At 43.1% G+C, this 21,009-nt stretch overlaps 2 protein-coding genes across 2 annotated transcripts; both read right to left on the bottom strand.

Annotated features, from left to right (window-relative positions):
* Positions 1-5,374: 5,374 nt before the first annotated feature.
* On the bottom strand, positions 5,375-10,903 carry LOC139697454 (serine-aspartate repeat-containing protein I-like). Its single transcript, XM_071596177.1, has 4 exons — positions 10,788-10,903; positions 6,094-6,391; positions 5,664-5,880; positions 5,375-5,607 (listed from the first exon to the last, which is right to left on the bottom strand). Exons 1-4 carry the CDS (start codon positions 10,901-10,903, stop codon positions 5,375-5,377), a joined length of 864 nt encoding a protein of 287 aa, XP_071452278.1.
* A 7,686-nt stretch (positions 10,904-18,589) lies between these two features.
* Positions 18,590-19,237, bottom strand: LOC139697455 (clumping factor B-like). Its single transcript, XM_071596178.1, has one exon. It carries the CDS (start codon positions 19,235-19,237, stop codon positions 18,590-18,592), a length of 648 nt encoding a protein of 215 aa, XP_071452279.1.
* Between the last annotated feature and the right edge of the window lie 1,772 nt (positions 19,238-21,009).

A 21,009-nucleotide genomic window follows, 5' to 3' on the forward strand; every position in this document is an offset into this window, starting at 1 on the left:
GCAATGGTTTCCGTGTAAGAATCCGAATGCGTATCCGTACAGTATCCGCATCAGCATCCGCATCCGTATCCGAACCCGATTCGTATTCGCATCCGGATCCGCCACCTCTTCCACATTCATATCTGTTTCCGAATCCGTATTCGTTCCGCTTCCGGATCTACATCCGCTTACGTATCGTAATCCATATCCGTATATAAATTCGCATTTGTATCCTAATCTGCATGATAAATACCATCTGTATTCGCATCTGTATTCCGGATTTATATCCGCTTCCGTATCGAAATTTGTATCCGTTTATAATGTCACACCAGTATCCTAATCCGCATGATAAATCCCATCTGTATCCGCATCCGTATCTGAATCCGCATTCTGATCAATTTACTCGTCCAAATTAAAATCTGTCTGGCATCCGAATCCGCATCCATATCCGTGTCCTAATTTCTGAGCATTGCCGTATGAATATCCGAATTCCCCCCCAAGTTCGCATCCGCATATGTATCCGTTACCGAATTCGTTTCCGTATACCAAACCGTATCCGTATCCGCATATGTATCCGTATCTGCGTAGGCATCCGCATCCGAATACGAATCTGCATATGCATCGGTATCCGTTTCCTAATCTGCATCCGCATCCACTTGGGATTCCGTATCCGAGTCCGCATGCGTATCCGTATCCGCATTCAGATCCGATACGCTAAGTATTCATATCTGCATAATGCGCATAATAAATCGCATCTGTATACACATCCGTTTTCAAATTCGCATCCGTATCTGCATCCACATCCTTATTGGCATCAGGTTCCCTATCCGTATCCGCATTCATATCCATTTTCACATCTGAATTCATATGTCTCTGCAAGACGTATCCTCATCTGTATCCGCATACGTATCCTCATCCGTATCCGCATAGGTATCCTCATAAGAATCCGCATCCGTGTTGGCTTCCAGGTCCACTTCCGTAATTTTAACAGCATCCATATTACTATCCACAACGTATCTGAATACGTATTCGTACCCGCATCAGCATCCGTATCCGCAATGGCATCCATTTTCGTATCCACTTCCGTGCCCACATCGGTATCCGTATCTATTTCCTCATCCATATCCGCATCAGTATCCACATCCGTATAAGCATCGGAATCGGCATTAGCGTCCATATCCGCATCGTTTTCCGTTTCCAAGACACATCCTGATTCATATCCGTAACCGCATTGATATCCGCTTTCGTATCCGCATCCGTATCCATATCCTCATCTGCATCCACAAGTGCAACTGTATCCATATCTGAATCCGCCCTAGCATCCCCATTTATATCCGCATACTTAACCATATCCGCATCCTAATACGTATCCCCATTGCCGTCTATATTATCTAATTTTTCCTTTTCCGCATCCTCAACCCTATTCGCATCCGTATCCACTTTCGCATCTGAATCTACAATTACATCAGTATCTTCTTCCGCTATCATTTCCGCATCCGTTTCCGCATGCACGCCGGTATCCGCATCCGTATCTGCATCCGTATCCACATTCGTATTAGCACCTTCGAAACCTTTTGGTGCTATTTTTTACGATTTATTACGATTGGAAGCAGAGGGGGCTGGCACTTTTCATGGTGAAATGATAAAAATTAAAAATTCTAAAAATGGAAGTAATTAATGCCTTTAGAATATCTCAAGCATTCACTCACTTACTTTACCTTACATTTAAATAGAAAGACCTTTTTTGCATATCTTTGGTATATTGTACACATTTAATAGAGATGAAATTTTTGACGTAATTATTTTCTTCGTTATTTTTGGTCATGTAGCATAAATTCTGGGTTTCTTGTTTTAAATGATAATATATGTTGTAAAGGATACGAACCCGGAAATGGATACCGATGCGCAAACATACAATGATGAGGATGCCGATAAGGATGTTGATATGGAAGCGGATACGGATATTAATGCAGTAATGCTGATTTATACCCGCATTCGTATCCGTAACAGCATACGTATTGTTATCGTTATCGGCATCCGTATCCGTTTCCACATTCGTATCCGTATCAACATTCGCATCAGCAGCTGCATCTGCATCAACATCCGTATCTGCATTCGTATCCACTTCGGTTTATGCATCCGCATCCGTTTCCGTTTACGTGTCCGCATACCTATCTATTTTCGCAACCGCATCCACATTCGTATGCGAATCTGTATGCATCCGCATCTGCAAATATATCCGTCTCCGTATCCGAATTGGCATCCGATTTCATATCCGCATCCTTATCTGTATCGGTATCGGAATTCGTATCGTAACCCATGTCCGTATCCGCATTTGCATCCGTATTCACCTCCGTATACGTAAACGTTTCCCTAACCATATCAGCATTTCACCGATACACACATCCGCATATCCGCATGCGAATTTCCATCCGTATCCGTATGCAAATCTATATCCATATCCGTATCTGCATTCACATCCGTAATAAAAACCGAATTTTCATATCTATAATCATCCGTATCTCCCTCCTTGTCCGAATCCGTATTGGCCTCCGTGTCCGAATCCGTATCTGGGTTCATTCCGTATCTGCATCGGCATATACATCCGCATCCCTATCCACATCCGTGTACGAAACCGCATCCGAATCTGCTTTCGCATCAATATCTTATCCGCTTCCGCATCCGTTTCCACATCCGTATCCCCATCCGTATACGAAACCGCAGTTGTATCTACATCCGTATCCTTTTTCGGACATTCCTGCTTATCTACTTTCAGAGACATTTCCAAATAAAAATTCATATCCGTACCTGTTTCCGTATCGGCATCCGTATCCGCATCCGTGTGCGCATCTTTATCCACATCTTTATCCATATTTGCTTCAGTTTATCCATCCAAAACAGTACTCGCATCCATATCAGCATCTAAATAGCATCTGCATCTGCCTCTGTATCCGTATCCGCATCCACATCGGTATCTGTATCAACATCCGTATCCAAAACCATATCCAAATCGGTATCCGTGTCTGGATCAGTTTGTGCATTCGTATCCGCTTTATAACCGTATCAACATTTGCATCCGCATATACTAACGAATCCATTTTCGCGTCGACATCCACATTCGTATGCGTATCAGCATATGTATCCACATGCGCATCCTTATTCGTATCCTCATCCGTAACCGAATCCGTATCCGTACCTGCATCGGTATCCGCATCGGTTTCCGTATTCTTACGAGATTTCGTGTCCGCAACATCAGCCGAATCTTTATCCGCATCCGTATTAGTTTCCGCATCCGGATATGTATCCGCATCCGCATCTATTTCCGTATCCGCATTAGCATCAGTATACGCATGCGCATTCGGGTTTGTATCCGCATCCGTATCCACATACGAATCAACACCCTCGAAACCTTTTTGTGGGAGCTTTTACAATCTTTATTCAAATTTCAATCAAAGGGGGGTTATGGCACTTTTTACGTTGAAACGGGAAAAAAATTTATTCTAAAAATTGATTATTTGCTTTTAGGACACCTCAATTATATACTCTTAAGCATAAGAATGACGTTTTTGCATATTTTTCGGGTAAATGTACACTTTTAAAATGTTTAAAACGGTTCCAAATAAGTACCTAATTTCGCATCCATATTCTCATCTTCATCCTAATTAAAATTTGTATCCGCATCGGTATCGCCATCTACATTTACATCCGCATTCGCATCCATATACGCATCCGTGACCTAATCCGTTTCCTTTTCCGTATTCGTTTCCTTCTTTGTATTCCCATCCATATCCAAAACGCTATCCACTACCGCATTTCTATCCAAATCCCCATTAGTGTCCGCATTTGTACACGTCTCCGTTTCAGCATCCGTATCCGTATCTAAACCCGCATCCGTAGCCGCATATATATCCGTGTCTGCTTTGGTATTCGCATCCGTATAAAGATCTGTATCCGCATCGGTGACCGTTTCGAAGTATGCGTCCGTATTTGCATCGGCTTCCGTATCCATATCCGCATTCGTATCCGTCGCCGCATTATGATCCGTATCCACTACGCATTCACATCTGTCTTCGCATCCGTATCCGCATCCGTATCAAAAACCGTATCCGAATCCTTTTTAGCATGAGTATCCGTTCCTGTATCCGTATCAGTATTCCCATTCCTATCTAAAACCGTATCCACATCCGAATCCGCATTCTTATCAGCCTCTGCATCCGCATTCGTTTCCGCATCAGAATCCGTATTAAAATCCAGATAAGTATTCATATCATCATCCGTATCAATATGCGCATCCAGATCCGCATCTTTATTCGCATCCGTATCCGCAAGCTTATCTGTACCCCCATCGGTATCTGCATCCGCATCTCTAAATGAATCCGTATCCGTATTCGCATCCTAATCCGCAGCCGCGTCCATTACCGCATTCGCATCCGTCTAAGCATCCAAATTTCTCCCGTCCCTTTTTCCGCATCGGTATCGGCACCCGTATCCACAACCGCGTCTGTATCTTCATCCACATACGTAACCGCATCCGTATCCGTCTACTTTTACGCATTCGTTTCCGCATCAGTTATCCGCTTCGGAATGCGTACATGAATTCATATCCGTATACGCATCCGCTTTCACATCTGTGTTCGCATCCGCATCCGCATCTGTATTCACATCCGTGTCCTAACCCATGTGCGTTTCGTATTCGTTTCCATTTCGGTATTCCCCTCCGTCTCCGCATCGCTATCAGCATTTGCGTTTGTATCCGTATCCGCATCAGTGTCCACATTTGTACCCGCTTCTGTATAAGTATCCTTATCATCAAGCGCATCCTTATCCGTATCCTAATCCGCATCTTAATCCGCATATGTATCCGGTTCTGCGCCGGTTTTCTCATCCGGATCCGCATTTGGATCCGTATCCAAATCTACATCCGTATCCGCATGAGTAACCGTATCCGCATTCAAATCCATATGAGCTATGTATTCACATATGTACCCACATCCGCATCTGTACCCAAATTTGTATCCGAATCAGTATTCACACCCGTGTCCCAATCCGTAAACGCTTCAGTAGTCACATCAGGATCCGTAATTTTATCCATATCCGTATTCACATCCGTATCTACATCCGCATCAGCATCTGCATCCTTATCCGTTTCAAAATATACATTTAAATTAAATCCACATTCGTTTACACAACTGTATCCGTATCCATATGAGCATGAATATACGCAGCGGTATCAGCATCCGCATCTGTATCCGTATCCGTATTTTAATCAGTATCTGCCACCTCATACGCCTCCGCATCCGAAATGGAATTGAAATGCGTATCAGTACAACATCCGATCCATAATTTAATCAATATCCACATCGGAATTCGTTATTGCATAAGTGCCCGCATCCGTTTAAGAACCCGTATTCGCATCTATATCCGCCACCTCTTCTATATCTACATCTGGTTCCGCATCCGTGTCCGTTTCCGCATCCGGATCTGCATCCGCATCCGTATCAAGATCCGTTTCCAAATATATATTCCCATTCGTGTCTGTATCCGCATCCGAATTGGTATCAACATCTGTGACTGTATCCGCATCCGTATAGGCATCGATATCCGTGTCCGCCTTAACATCCGTTTCTTCTGCAGGAATCGAATGTGTTTCACATCAATTTCCACATTCCTATCCATATCCGTACCCGTACTGTTATCTGCATTCGTGTCCATAACCATATCTGGATTCGTATCAGCATCCGTATTTGCATTCGCATCCGTGTCTGCTTCCTCATCCGCATCCACATTCGCATCTTGCTCCGCATTCGTATCCATTTCCGCATCCGGATATTCATCCGGATTCGCCTCTGTATCAGCATCATAATCTCCATCCGTAACCGTATCTACATTCACAACCTCATCCTAATTCCTTTCCGAATTACCAAATGTATCCATATCCATTGCCGCATCCGTATCCTCATTCGTATCCGCATCCGGAACTGCATCCGCCTTTGCGTCCATATCCGTACCCGCTTATGCATGCGCATTCGCATCGGTATCAGCGTAATAATCTTAACCGTATTATCAGCCGAACCCGTATTGGCATCGGTATTCATACCCGTACCACATCCGTACTAAATTGGCATTCGTATCCGCATCCTGATCCGCTTCCGCACCCGTATCAGCATCCATATTTCTATCCACATCCATATCTGCCTCCGTATTCGTATCCACATCCACATCACCATTCGTATCAGTGTCAGCATCCTTTTTCGCATCCACGTCCATAACAATATTTTTTTCCTCATACATATCCGCATCGGAATCCGTATCCGTAACAAAATCCATAACACCAATCGCATCCCTGTCCGCAACACTTTCCGTATTTGCATCCGTATCCACACCCGTATCTGTTTCCCCATCAGAGGTCGTTCTGCACCCGTAATTATTTCCGCATACTTGTTCTTATCCGTATCCCCATCGATATCTGCATCCGCACCTGTGTACGTATCCGTATTCGCAACCGAATCCGTACCCTTATCCGTTTCTGTATCTACATAGGTGTCCGTATCTGTATCGGATTCTGCATCCGTATCCGGATCCGTATACGTATCCCTATCCGCAACCATTTATATATCCGTATACGAATTAGCATTGGAATTTGCATCCGTATCCGCATTCGCATCCGAATATGTATCCACAATTGTATCCGTATCCACATCATTAACCTTTTTTGTATCCATATTTTCATCTGTATCCGCAACCGTATCCAGCCCAGTGACCCCATTGGAATCCGTATCCGCGTCAGTATCTGCGTTCGCAATTTCATCTGCATCCCAATCCGCATCTGATTACATAACCGCTTCCTTTTGCAAATCTAATTAGAATCCGCATCCTCATACTAATCCACATCCGTTTCCGTAACCGTAACCACATCTGTATACGTAACAGCTTCCTTATTTGCATTCGTATACGTAACCGCTTGTTTATCCGCTTGTGCAATTAGTTCCACATCTTTATCCGCGTCCGTTTCCGCAACAGTATTTGATTTCGCATCCGCATAGTGTTTTGCATCCAAATTCCATACTGTATCCGCATCAGTATCTGCAACTTTATTCGCATTCTCATCCGTTTCCGCATCAACATTCTATCCGTATCCTTACCCGCATCGTTATTCGTAACTTTATCCGCATCCGCGTCTGTATCCTCATCCACTTACATAACCACAAGCGTATCCGTAATTTTATCCTCATTTCTTTCCGAATCCGCATCCGCATGCATATCGGCTTTCGCATTCGTATCCGCATTCACATTTGTTTCCGCATCCGTATTCCTATCCATCTCCGCATCCGTGCCCTAATCCGAATACGTTTCCGTTTCCATATCCGTATTTTTACCCGTAACCCGGTCTCCAACTCAGCATTTGTATCTGCATCAGTGTCCACATTTGTACCTGGTTGTATATCAGTATCCATGTCAGCATCCGTATCTGCATCCGAATTCCTATCCAAATCCGCATCCGTATCACAATGTACCCGTATCTCCGTCGTTATACGAATCGCATCGCCGCATCCGTATACGAATCTTTATCCGTATCGTTATCCGTTTCGAAAACTGCTTCCGAATAGGAATGTGTATCCTTATCCGTATTCATATCTGAATCCGCTATGCATTAACATCTGTGTCCGCATCTGTATCCATATCCGCATCTGAATGCCTATTCGCATCCGTGTCCTCATCCATATCAGCTTCTTATACGTATCAGCATCCGTATCCCTATAAAAATCCATATCTGAATCCGAATCAGCATCCGCATCAGCATCTGTATCCGCATCCGTTTCCGCTTCAGCACATAAATTGAAATCCACATCCGTATCCGTATCCACATTTGTATATTTATTCATATGGGATCCATATCCAAATCCAATTCCGTATTTGCGTCAGTATCCGCATTCGTATCCGTATCAGTATCTTGTTCGGATAGATATTAATATCCACATTCGTAAAGGCATTTACATCCGCATTTGCATTCGCATCATATCTGTGTCCGTATCTGTATAAGCATCCGTATCCGTGTCCTAGTCCGTGTCCGTTTCCGTTTTCATATCCGAATTTCCATGCGTATCCACATTGATATCCGCAACCGCATATTTATCCGTGTTCGAGTCAGTGTCCGCATTTATCAAGGCATGCGTATCAGTATCCGTATCGGCATCCGTATCCGCAGTCGTTTCAGTATCCAGATCCGCATCCGTATCCGCAAATGTATTCGTATCTGCGTCAGTGTCCGCATCTGCATATGAATCTGTACCCGCATCGGTATCATTTCCGAATGTCCATCCGTATCCATAACAGTTTTCGTATGCGAATTCGCATGCGTATCCGTATCTTCATTCAGATTTGTATCCGCCATGCAATCACATATGTGCCGTATTCGCATCAGTATTTTAATCCGTATTCGAATCCGTGTTCATATCCGTGTCCCCATCCGTATATTCTTCTGTATCCGTATCACCATGCGAAAATTTATCAAAATCCGTATTCGTTTCCGCATCCGGATATACATCCTCATCCGTATGGTCATCCGTATCCGTATATGAATTCGAATCCCTATCTTAATCCGCATTAGAAACCATATTTGTATCCGTATCCGCATCCGTATTCGCGTCCTTGTTTGCATTCATATCCGCTTGCTTCCGTATCCAAATCAGCATCCATTTTCCAATCCACATCCGTATCTGAATGCGTGTACCCATCACATGAGCATCTGTAACCGCATCAGCATCCGTTAAGCAACCGCATCCGTATCCTCATCCGTATCCTCGTCATTTTTCCACACAGATATCCACATCGGTATCCTTGTCTGCATCAGGATGGGCACCCATATCCACATCCGTATCCGTATTTTCTGTCCGCATCTATATCCGTATTTGCTTTCGAATCAACATCCGCATCCGTAACAGTTTACAGATCAGAGTTCATTTCGCACCCGTATGCATATCCGCATACGCATACACATCCGTATACGTATCCACTTTCTTATCGTTATTGGTATCTGTATTTTCATATATATCTGCAACCGTAACCGTCCCTATGTCAACATCAAAATCCGTATCTGTATCAGTATTGATATCCGCATATGTGTCCATATCCGCATCCGTATCTGTATACGTCACCGCTTCCGTATCCGTATCGGTATATCATCCGCATCCTCATCCTTATCCGAATGTATTTCCATAACCTTATCCTCAACTGTTTACGTAATTGGGTCAGTATCCGTATCAGTTACTTGTTCGGCATTCCTCATCCGCAACCACATTCGCAGCCGTTTCACCATCCACATTCGTAACCTTATCTTAATCCGCATCGTTATCCGCATCAACATCCACATCCGCGTCTTCATCCTCATCCACATATCTTAACACATCCGTATCCGTCTCCTCATGCGCATTCGTTTCCGCATCCGTATCTGCTTCCGTATTCGTACCGGCATTCGCCGCCGTACTCGCATTAAATTCCTTATCCGCATCCGTATATGCATCCGTATCCGCATCTGTGCCCTAATATATTTCCGTTTCAATATCCGTATGCTCCTCCGTATCCGCATCATTATCCGCATCAAATTTGTATCCGTATCCGCAACAGTGTTTGCATTCGTACCCGCATTTGTATCCAAATCCACATCCGTAGCCGCATATGTATCCATATCTGCGTCGATATCCGCATCCATATACGAATCTGTAATCGCGTGGGTAATAGTTTCTAAATGTGCATCCGTCTCAAAATCATTTCCCGTATCCGTATCCGCGTACATATCTGTATCCGTATTCAAATCCGTATCTGCTAAGCATTCACATCTGTATCGGAAACCGTATCCGCAACCTTAATTAAATCCATGTCCGATTCCGTATTCGCATTCGTGTCCCAATCCGTATCCGCTTCTTTATCGGTATTAGCAACTGGATCTTTATGCAATCCGTAACCGTATCCGCATTCAAATCCACTTCCGCATCCGAATTAAAATCTGTATGGCATCCGTATCCGAATCCATATCCGCATCCGTTTTCGCATCCGTATCCGCATTTGTATCCGAATCCGTATCCGCATCCACTTTCGCTTCCGTACCCGCCTTCGTTTCCGTATTAGCATCTATTTCGTATCCACATCCCTGTCTGCTTGCATATCCGCATTCGCATGTAATCCGTGTCGCACCCGCTTCCGGATCCTCATCCGTATCCGTATCAATGTCCCTATATATAATCAGCATCGGCACCCATATCCGAACTCGAATAATTATCTCCATTCGCTCTTCTATCCGCATCCCTGTCCGTTTTTGAATCCGAATCCACACCTGCGTCCCTAAATGTTTCCCCATCAGAGGTCATTTGACACCCGTTTCCATATGCGCATACGTATCCACATCCGTATCCCAATCGATATCTGCATCCACATAGTACATGCATCCGTATCCGCATCCAAATCCATATCCGCATCCGTATCTGTACCTGTAAAGGTATCCGCATCCGTACCTGTAAAGGTATCCATATCCGCATCCGGATCCTGCAACAGTATTCGCATCCGTATACGTATCCGTATCTGCATTCGCATCCGTATCCGTATCCTCATTTTTATCCTTATTTATATCCGTATATTCATGTGTATCTGTATTTTCATTTGTATCCGCAACCCTAACCGCCCCAATGTCGCCATCTGAATCCGTTAGGCATCCGTATCCGCATTCCAAAACTTAACCGCTTCTTATCCGCATCTATTTATTATTTACATCCTCATCCGAATCTATTACCGTGGGATTGTCCGCATTTGTATACATCACCGCATCATTATCTGCATATGTAAACGTAACCACTTCTGTATCAACATCTGTGTCGTGTTCCGCATCCTTATCTGGATCCACAGCCGCATCTGTATCCCAATCCGAATCCATTATGGCACCAGTATCTGATGTTGCATCCGTATTCTAATCCGCATCCTAAGTCACATCCGCATTGGTATTACTATCTGCGTCCATATCCGCCTTCCCATAAGTTTCAACATCCTTATTCCTATTGTTATCCGCATTTTAACCTCTATCCGTATCTGTGTCCGCGTCCGTATCCTCATGCACATACGTAACCGCATCCGTATCTGCATCTCCTTATCCGCATTTTATTCCGCATCCGTATCCACTTCAATATGCTTACATGCATTCTCAACCATATGCGCATAAGTCTGTATCCATATCCGTATTCGCATCCGAATCCGCATCCGTGTCCTGTTCCGTATCGTTTCCATATCCGTTTTGCCCTCCTTTTCTGTATCTGCATCCGTATCCGCATCCGAATCTATGTTCGCATTCGAATCAGGATCATTAAAGGTATCCGCATCTGTAACGGATCCTGCAACCTTATTCGCATCCATATACGTATCCGTATCCGCATTAATATCGGAATTTCTATCCTTGTCTGCATTTGCATCGCTATCCGCATCCGCATTTTTATCCATATTCGCTAGAAAGTCCGCATTTGTATTCGCATCCGTATCAATTTCCGTATCAGCATCCGTATTCGCAACCTTATTTCTTTACAACCGTATCGATATTCACATCTGTATGCATATCTGATCCATATTCGCATCTGAATCCGTATCCGCATCCGTATCCGCATCCGTACCCGAACTCGTATTCCCATCCGTATTTCCCACCTCTTTCGCATTCACATCTGGTTCTGCATTTGAATTTGTTCCCTCATCTGGATATATATCCGCATCCATATCATAATTCGTATCAGTATATGCATTCGCATCCGTATCCTTATCCGAATAATACATCGCAACTGTATCCGCATTCGTATCTGAATCCGCGTCCGTATCTGCTTCCGCATCCGTATTAGCATCAGCATCCGTATCCGCACTCAGATTCATTTTCGCATCACTTTTTTTTGCCATCCATATCCGTAACCGCATCCGTATATGCGAACATATCCGCATCCATATCCGCATCCGTATCATCATCCTTGTTCCCTTCCGTAGCAACTTCCGGTTCCGTATCAGCATCAATATTTTTATCCACATCCATATCTGCATCCGTATCAGCAACCAAATCAACATCCGGATCTTAATTTCCATCCATTTTCGATTCCAAATCCTTAACCACATCCGTATCAGTATCCATTTCTCCATCCATATCCGCATCAGTAGCCGGATCACTTTTTGTATCCGTATCCGTATTTCTACTCGAATCCCTCACCGCACCTTTTTCCGTATTTTATATATATCCGCAACGGTAACCGCCCTTGTATCCGAATCCAAATCCGCATCCGTATCTGCGTCGGGATTAGCAACCGCATTCGTATCCATATCCCCATCCGCATCCATATCCGCTTTATTATCCTCATCTGTGAATTATCCGTATCCGCATTCTTATCTGCATCCGTAGCCGTATCCGCATTTGTATACGTTACTGCAATCTTATCTGCATCCGTATAAGTAACCGCTCCTATATCCGCATACGTTTCTGCATCTGTATTTGCATTAGCATTCGCAACCGTATCCGTATCCGCATTCAATTCAATTTCATAATCCGAATGTACATTTGTCTTCCATCCGCATCCTTATCCTTATCCGCATCCGTTTGCGTAGCCGTATCCGTATCTCTATACATAACCGCATGCGTATCTGTATCCGTTAACGTAACCGCTTCTGTATCCGCATCTGTATCGTGTTCCGCATTCTCATCCGCATCAATATTGGCATCTGTATCCGCATCCGTATCCGTTTCCGTATTAGTATCTGATTTCGCATTCCCATTCTAATACGCATTTAATTCCCGATCTGTGTTGGCATCTGTATCCCCATCCGAATCCATATCCGCATTTGCATCCGTTTCAGCACCCAAATTTTTATTCGTATCCTTATCCGCATCGGCATTCGCATTCGTATCCGAGTCTTTATCCTCATCCACATGCGTATACGCATCCGTATATGTCTCCTTATCCGAATTCGTTTCGGCATCCGTATCCGCTTCCGTATGCGTACCGGCATTCGCATCCGTATCCGCATTCGCATTCACAAATGTATCCGCATCCGTGTCCTACTCCGTGTCCGTTTTTGTATCCGTTTCCATATCTTTATCGGACTCCTTATCCGCATCGGTATCCTTATCCGTATTTATATCCGTATCCATATAAATGCACGATTGGAACCCAGATCCGTATTAGTATCCGTAATATCATCCGTGTCCGTATCTGTATTCGCATAATAAACCACATCCGTAACCGTGTCTACATTCCCATCCTCATCTTCATCCGCTTCCAAAATTACATCTTTATGCGTATCCAGGGTCGCATACGTATCCATATTCGCATCCGTATCCGGAACTGCATTTGTCTCCGCGTCCGTATCCGCATTAATATCGGCCTAAGCATCCGCATTGGCGTCTGTGTTAGCATCCGTATTTAATCCGTATCCATGTTTGTATCAGTATTTGCATCGGTATCCATATCCGTATACGCATCCTTATGTGCATTCACATCCGTATCGTTATCCGTTTCCGAAGCCACGTCCTTATGCGTACCCGTATTTCCATGGTATCCGCTTCCGTATCATCATCCGTATCCATATCCTAATCTGCATTCGCATTCGCAGCTGTATCCGTATCCGTAACCTTTTCCGCACCCAAATATGTTTTCGCATCCGCTTCCATATCACAATCCGCCTTAGCATCCGTATACACATACATATTCCCATTTTTATCCGCATGGTAATTCATATCCGCACCCACATCCGCATCCGCATTCGCGTCTTTATCCGCTTTTTTTCAGTTTCTTTATCCACATCCCTATCCGCACCGTATCCGCTTTCGTATCCGAATCTTCAATTAGCTCAGAATCTGCTGCAGCATTCATATCCGCATCCGTTTCAGCATTTACGTCGGTATCGGCATTTGTATCCGCATCCGTATCTGCATCCGTATCCATAATCGTATTTATACCTTCGTTAACATTTTCACCGGCGTTCTTTTTCACGATTAAATATTTCGATCGGAAGTGAAGAGGAATGTAATTTATGCCTTAAGAATACGTCTAGCTTTTACTGTACAAATAGAATGACCTTTTTGCATATTTTTCAGTAAAATGTATACATTTAAAATAGGGGAAATTTTGGCCCTAATTATTTTTCACGTAATTCTTTAGTCATGGAGCATGAATTCAGGGTTTTTTGTTTCATATAATTAAGTTTATCGAAAGAATGCGGACCCGGAAATGGATATGGATGCGGAAACGTAAAATGATGAGGATACCGATAAGGATGTTGATACGGAACGGATACGGATGCCAATGCGGATACTTATTCAAACCCGCGTTCATATCCGTATCAGTAAACGTAAAGGTATCGGCATCCGTATCCGTTTCTTATCTGTATCCGTATTAACGTCCGCATCATCATCCTTATCCGATTCCGTTTAAACATCGATTTATGCAATAGTACGCATCAGTATCTACAAACACATCTGAATCTATATCTGTTTCCGTATCCGAATCGGCAACCGTATCCGCCTCCGTATACTTACACGTATCCATACCCATAAATGCCATTCATCGATATAAACATCCGCATCCGTATCCGCATGCGAATTTGAATCCGTACCCTAATCCGAATTCAAAACAACATACCGCATTTTCATCTGTATATGCACCCGTATCCGCCTCCGTCTCAGAATCCGTGTCCGTATTCGATTCCATATCTGCATCAGAAGTTGCATCCGCAACCTTGTCCGCATCCGTATATGAAACCGCATCTGTATCTGCATTTGTATCAATATCTTACCTGCATTGGCATTGGTACCCGCATCAGTATCCAAATCTTTATCCGAATCCGTATTCGCATCCGTGTGCCAATCGATTTCTGCTAATGTATCCACATCAGCTTCGGAATTCCTATACATATCCGTATCCGCATCCATATCCACATCCGCATCAGCATCCGCATCAGTTTCCGCATAAGCATTCGTATTTAAATCTACATCCGTATACACCTCCGTATCCTAATGCGCATCCGCATTTTCATTGGCATCCGTTTCAACATCAGTATTCGCATCCGTATTTTCATCCGTATCCGCCACCTCTTACGCATCCGTGATGGAAAATACATCCGTATGCGTATAAACATGCGATTCATATTTGCATAAATATCCACTTTAGAATCCATGTCCGCATCAGTATCTGCATCCGTTTCCGAAAACGTATTCGTATTCGAATCCATATCATCCACCTCTTTGGCATTCATATTTTTATCCGCATCCGTATCCGTTTCCACATCCGTATCTTCATCAATAACCCTATATGATTTTGCATTCGTGTCTGCATCCGCATCCGTATTGGCATTAGCATTTTTAAGCGTATCCGTAGCCACATCCGCATCCGTATACACATTGATATCCCTGTCCGTATTTCATTCGTTTCCTCAGCCGAATTCGTATTTTTTCCGCATCTCTGTCCGAATCCGTTTCCACATTCGTATCCGTAACCGGAACAGCATTCGTATCCGCGTTCGTATCCGCATCAACATCCGCCTCAGCATCCGCTTTCGCATCTGTATCAGCATCAAAATCTTTATTGTAATCGCATCCGTAACCGTACATTCGCATCCATATCCGAATCGGTATCCGTATCCACATAAATATTTGCTTCTGTATCCCAATACGCGTTTGTATCTGCATCAGTATCCACATTCGTATTAACACCTTCGTAACTTTTTGGTGTTATTATTCACGATCAAATATTTCGATTGGAAACCCAGGGGGAATGAAGTTTATGCCTTAAGAACACCTCAAGCATTTACTCGAAAACAAAAGAATGACCACTTTTGCATAATTTCCGGTAAAATGTGCGATTTCAATAGATATGAAATTTTAGCCTTATTATTCTACGTAAATCTTTTCTCACGTAGCATGAATTCTTGATTTTAAGTTTAATATTATAAGGTTTATTGAAAAGGATTCCGATGCGGATATGGATGTGGATGCGGATACGTACAATGATGAGGATGCGGGTTAGGATGTTGATAGGGAAGCGGATACGGATGCGAATTTCAAACATCATTTATACCTGCATCCGTATCGGTATCAGCATACGTATCGGTTGAAACCTCCGTCTCCGTACCCATATCAACATCCGTATCAGCATCTGCACCAACATCAACATCCGTATCATCATTTGTATCCACATCGCTTTATGCATTCCTATTCCATTCAGTATGGGTGTCCGAATCTATTTCATATCGGCATCGGCATCCGTATGCGCATCAGTATCTGTATCCGGATCGGCATACATATTCCTTTTTGTATCCTATCCGGCACCCGTATCCGAATCCGTATACGCACATGTTTCCGAAACCGTACCCGCATTTTCAACGATATCCACATCCGCCTCGGTATCCACACGTGAATTTGCATTCGTATCCGTATCCGAATCCTAATCCATATCGGTATCCGTATCCTCATTCATATTCGTATTAATATCAAAATTTTCATTTGTATCCTCATCCGTATCCGCCTCCTTGTCCGCTTCCGTATCTGTATTTGATTCCGTATCTACATCAGCATTTGAATCAGCATCCATAACCGCGTCTAAATCTGTATTAGCATCCATAGATATCCGCATCCGCATCCTTTTCATCATCCGTATGCATAACCGCAATAAGATTCATTACCGCAGAGAAAAAATATCTGTATCAGCATCAGTATTGGCATCCGTGAGTGCATCTCATCAGCATCTACATCCGTTTCCGCATCTGTGTCCGTATCCGCATCGGTATCCGTGTCCGTCTCTTTATCCGCATCCATATCCAAATCGTCCGTACCCCTCCGCCACAGCTTGCGCAGCCGTATTCGCTTTGTTCTCCGTATCCGCATTCACATCCGATTCCGCAAACGAATCCATATTCGCATCTATATCCATATCCGTAAAGGCATCTGTATTCACACTCGCATCCTTATTCGTATCCGCATCCTTAACCGAATCCGTATCCGTACCTGCATAGGTATCCTTAAAGGTAACCATATCCGCATTTCATCGATACACACATCCGTATCCGAATGCGCATTTGCATTCGAATCCATATACGAATCAAAATCCACATCCGTATCCGCATTCAAATCCGTATTAATTACAGATATTTCATCTGTATCCGCATCCGTATCCGCCTCCGTGTCCAAATCGGTATCCGTTTTTAGTCCATGTGGCGATCAGCATTTGCATCGGCATCCCTATCCGCATCCGTAAAAGAAACCGCATCTGATACTGCATTCGCATCAATGTCTTATCCGCATCCGTTTTCGCATGCATATCCCGCTCCATATATGTAATCCATCGGTATCCACATCCGTATCCGTTTCCGCATCCAATTCCAAATCATGATTATCCGCATTCAGATCCATTTCCGCATAAATTTTCAAATATGTACCCACATCCGTATCGGCATCCGTATCCGCATCCGTGTGCCCATCCGTATCGACTTCCGTATCCGCATCAGCATCCTTTTGCTATTTACATTCGTTTTTAAATCCCATCAACATCTGTATCTTTTTCTACCCCTTTAACTGTATTCGCATCCACATCGGTATCTGTATCAACAATAGTATCCATATCATATCCGGATGCATATCCAAAACGGTATCCGTGTCCGTAACAGTTTGCGCATTCGTATCCGCGACATTATATGTATATGCATTCGCATCCCTAAATGTGTATGTAAGCGTATTGGCATTCGCATTCACATCCGTATCAGCATGTTATCCATATCCGCATCCTCATTCGTATTCGCATCCATAACTGAATCCGTATCCGTGCTTGCATCGGGGTCCGCATCTGTTTCAGTATCCGAAAGAGTGTTCGTATCCGCATCCTCACCTGCATCTTTATTCGCATCCGTGTCCGGATATGAATCCGCATCCGTGTCCGCATCCATATCCTTATCTGTATCCGCGTTCGTATCCGCATTTGTATCCGCATCCGTATTCATATTCGCATCAACACTTTCGAAACCTTTTGGTGCTATTTTTTAAAATCTTATATACAAATTTTAATCAAAGGGCAGGAATGGCACTCTTTACGGTGAAATGAGAAAAAATTATAATTCTAAAAAGGGATTACATGCTTTAAAAACACCTCATTCATTTACTATTAAATAAAAGAATAACGTTTTTAAATAATTTTCGGGAATATTTCCACTTTTAAAATGTTTACGTCTTTTCCGAATTAGTTTCTGATTTTGCATCGGTATCCTCATCTGCATCCATATCCGCATTCGCATCCGTTTCAGCATTCACATTCGTATCCTTATCGTTATCCGCATCCTTATCCGCGTCCGTATAAGCATCCGCGTCTGTATTCTATTTTAAATACGTAACTGCGTCCATATCCGTCTCATCCGAATTTGTTTTCGCTTCCATATGCGTCTCCATGAGCGTAGCGCAATTCGCATCCGTATCCGCATTCACATCTGTATCCGCAACCGTATTTGTATCCGTATCCGCATAAGTTACCTAATCCGTGTCGGTTTTCATATCCGTATTCACCTCCATATGCGCATCAATATGCGCATCCGTAGCCGTATCCACGTCAGCGTTTGCATTTCAACAAGCATATGTATCAGTTTCCATATCAGCATCCCTATCCGTATCCAAATTCACATCCGCACATCTAGCCCTATCTGCGTCGATATCCGCATTCATATGCGCTTCCCTATCTGCATCGGTATCCATTACCAAATCTGCACACGTCCCCGCATCGGTTCCCGTATCCGTAACCGCATGCGTATTCGTCTCCGCATTAAAATCCGTGTCCGCTTTGCATTCCAATCCGTCCGCATCCGTATCCACATCCGTATCAAAATCCGTATCCAAATCCGTATTTTTATCCGTATTATCATCCATATCCGCTTCTTTATCCGTTTCCCTGTCAAAATCCGTATCTGCAACCGTATCTGCATCCAAATCAGAATCTTCATTCGCATTCGTTTTCGGAGAAGAATCCGTATTGAAATCTACATCCGTATCCGTATCCACATCCATATTTATATGCGAATCCATATCAGCATCGGTATCCGTATCCGCATCCATATCAACATCCGTATCTTTATTTCCATTGGTATCCACCCCCGCATCCGCTTCCGCATCCGTATTCCAATTGACATCTGTATCCGTATCCACATGCGTATGCATATATGTATCAACATTCGTATGCTCACCCGTATCCGTGCCGGCATCCGTATCCGCATCCATTTATTTATACGTTTCCATAACCGTATCCATATTTGTAACGATATGCACATCCGCATTTTTTATGCCAATGCGCATTTGCATTTGTATCCGTATACAAATCCACATCCGTATCCGTATCGGCGTTCACATCCGTATAAATCTCCGCATTTTCATCTGTATCCGCATCCGCCTCCGTGTCCTCATCTGTATTAGTATCCGATTCCATATCTGCATCAGCATTTGCATTCATATCCAAATCCGCATCCAAACCAGAATCGGTATCCGTGTCTGTATCAGTTTGACCTTTGTATTATCCGTATCCACATTTGCATCCCTATCCATTAACGTATCCGTATTTGCAGCCGTATCAACATCCGTATCCGTATCTCTATCCCTATCAGAGGTGATATCTGCATCCTATCACGCATAGAATCCCGTATCCGCATCCTTATCCGCAGCAATTGCCTTATTTGCATTCGCATTCGCGTTTGCATTTGTGTCCGTAGCCGTTTCCGCTTACGTATTTATCCGCAACCGTATCCGCAATCGTATATCTATCCGCATGCGTTTCTGCATCCGTACCCGTATCCGTTTCAGCATCCGTATCCTTATCCACATCTTAATCCGGAAACGTATTCGCATCAGCATCCGCACTAGCATCTCCATCATATCAACATCCTTATTCGCAAACGGGTCCTCATCGGAATATGCACCGTGACCGTATCCGTCTTTAATACTTATTCGTATCTATTCCCGCATTTCCATCAATATCCATATCAGCTGAACGGAACTAAACTGATTGGAATTAGCTAAAATGAACTGAAGGAAACTGAATGGAACGAAACGGAACGAAACTGAATGAAACTGAAAGGAATTGAACGGAAAACAACTTAAATGAACCGAAGTCCACAAAACTGAACTGATCTGAACTGCGCTGAACCAAATTGAACGGTACTTAATGGAACGGGTGACTACTGAGCTGAGCTCATTGACCTGATATAACTTGAATTGTACTGAACTGAACTGAACTAAAATGAACTGCACTTGACTGAACTAAACTGAACTGAAATGCCTTAAAATGAAATAAAACGAGATGAAGGAAATTAAACTAAAATGAAGTAAACTGAACTGAACGAAACGGGCCTGAACTTAACTGAATTTAATTGAACTAAAGTGAAGTGCACTACATCGAACTATGCGGAACTGAAATTATTTGATGAACGAAACCTAGCTCCATGGAACTTATTAAAACGAAAGTAATCTGAATGGAGCTGACAGAACTCAAAAAACGAAACTGATAGAAATTGAACTGATTTGAATAGAACTAAACAAAATTAAATAAACTGAAATGAACGGGACAGAATCCAACTAAATAAAACTAATCCGAATTAAAATTTGAATATAACCGAAATAAATTGAAAAGAACTGGGTGTACAAAACTGAATTATACAGAATTGAACTGAGCTGAATGGTCCAGTTCTAAACTAAAAAGAACTGAACGGAACTGAAATGAACCTTACCGAAATTGACTGATCTGTACTGAACAGTAGTGAACTAGAGTATTTTTACCGCACTGAAAGGACTGAACTTATCTGAACTGAACTGTACAGAACGGAACCTAAATTAATTGATTTGAATGGAACAAACCCAAAATAATTAAAATGAAATTGACTTAATTTAACTAGAGAGAAATGAACTTCAATGAATTTGAATTAACAAATATGAAATGACTGGAGTTGAACTGATCTTAAAGAACTGAACTCAATTCAGTTGTGCTGAACTGAATGGAACTG

The sequence above is a fragment of the Hetaerina americana genome, unplaced genomic scaffold, assembly GCF_022747635.1.
Source record: "Hetaerina americana unplaced genomic scaffold, ioHetAmer1.1.p SCAF_77, whole genome shotgun sequence".
In the NCBI taxonomy this organism is placed as follows: Eukaryota; Metazoa; Arthropoda; class Insecta; order Odonata; family Calopterygidae; genus Hetaerina; species Hetaerina americana.

Excerpts from the sequence above, each read along its gene's own strand:
- LOC139697454 (XM_071596177.1), bottom strand. The coding sequence starts at position 10,903 with ATGGATTCGGATTGGGATACAGATGCGGCTGTGGATCCAGATAAGGAT. Across the intron at positions 6,392-10,787 it reads GCAGATAATGATGCGGTGAT|AACGACCTCTGATGGGGAAA; the intron begins GTATACAAATGC and ends TTACGGGTGCAG. Across the intron at positions 5,881-6,093 it reads CGGATACGAATGCCAATTTA|GATGAGGTTGTGAATGTAGA; the intron begins GTACGGATGTGG and ends GAAAGGAATTAG.
- LOC139697455 (XM_071596178.1), bottom strand. The coding sequence starts at position 19,237 with ATGGATGCGGATACGGATGCCGGCACGGATACGGGTGAGCATACGAAT.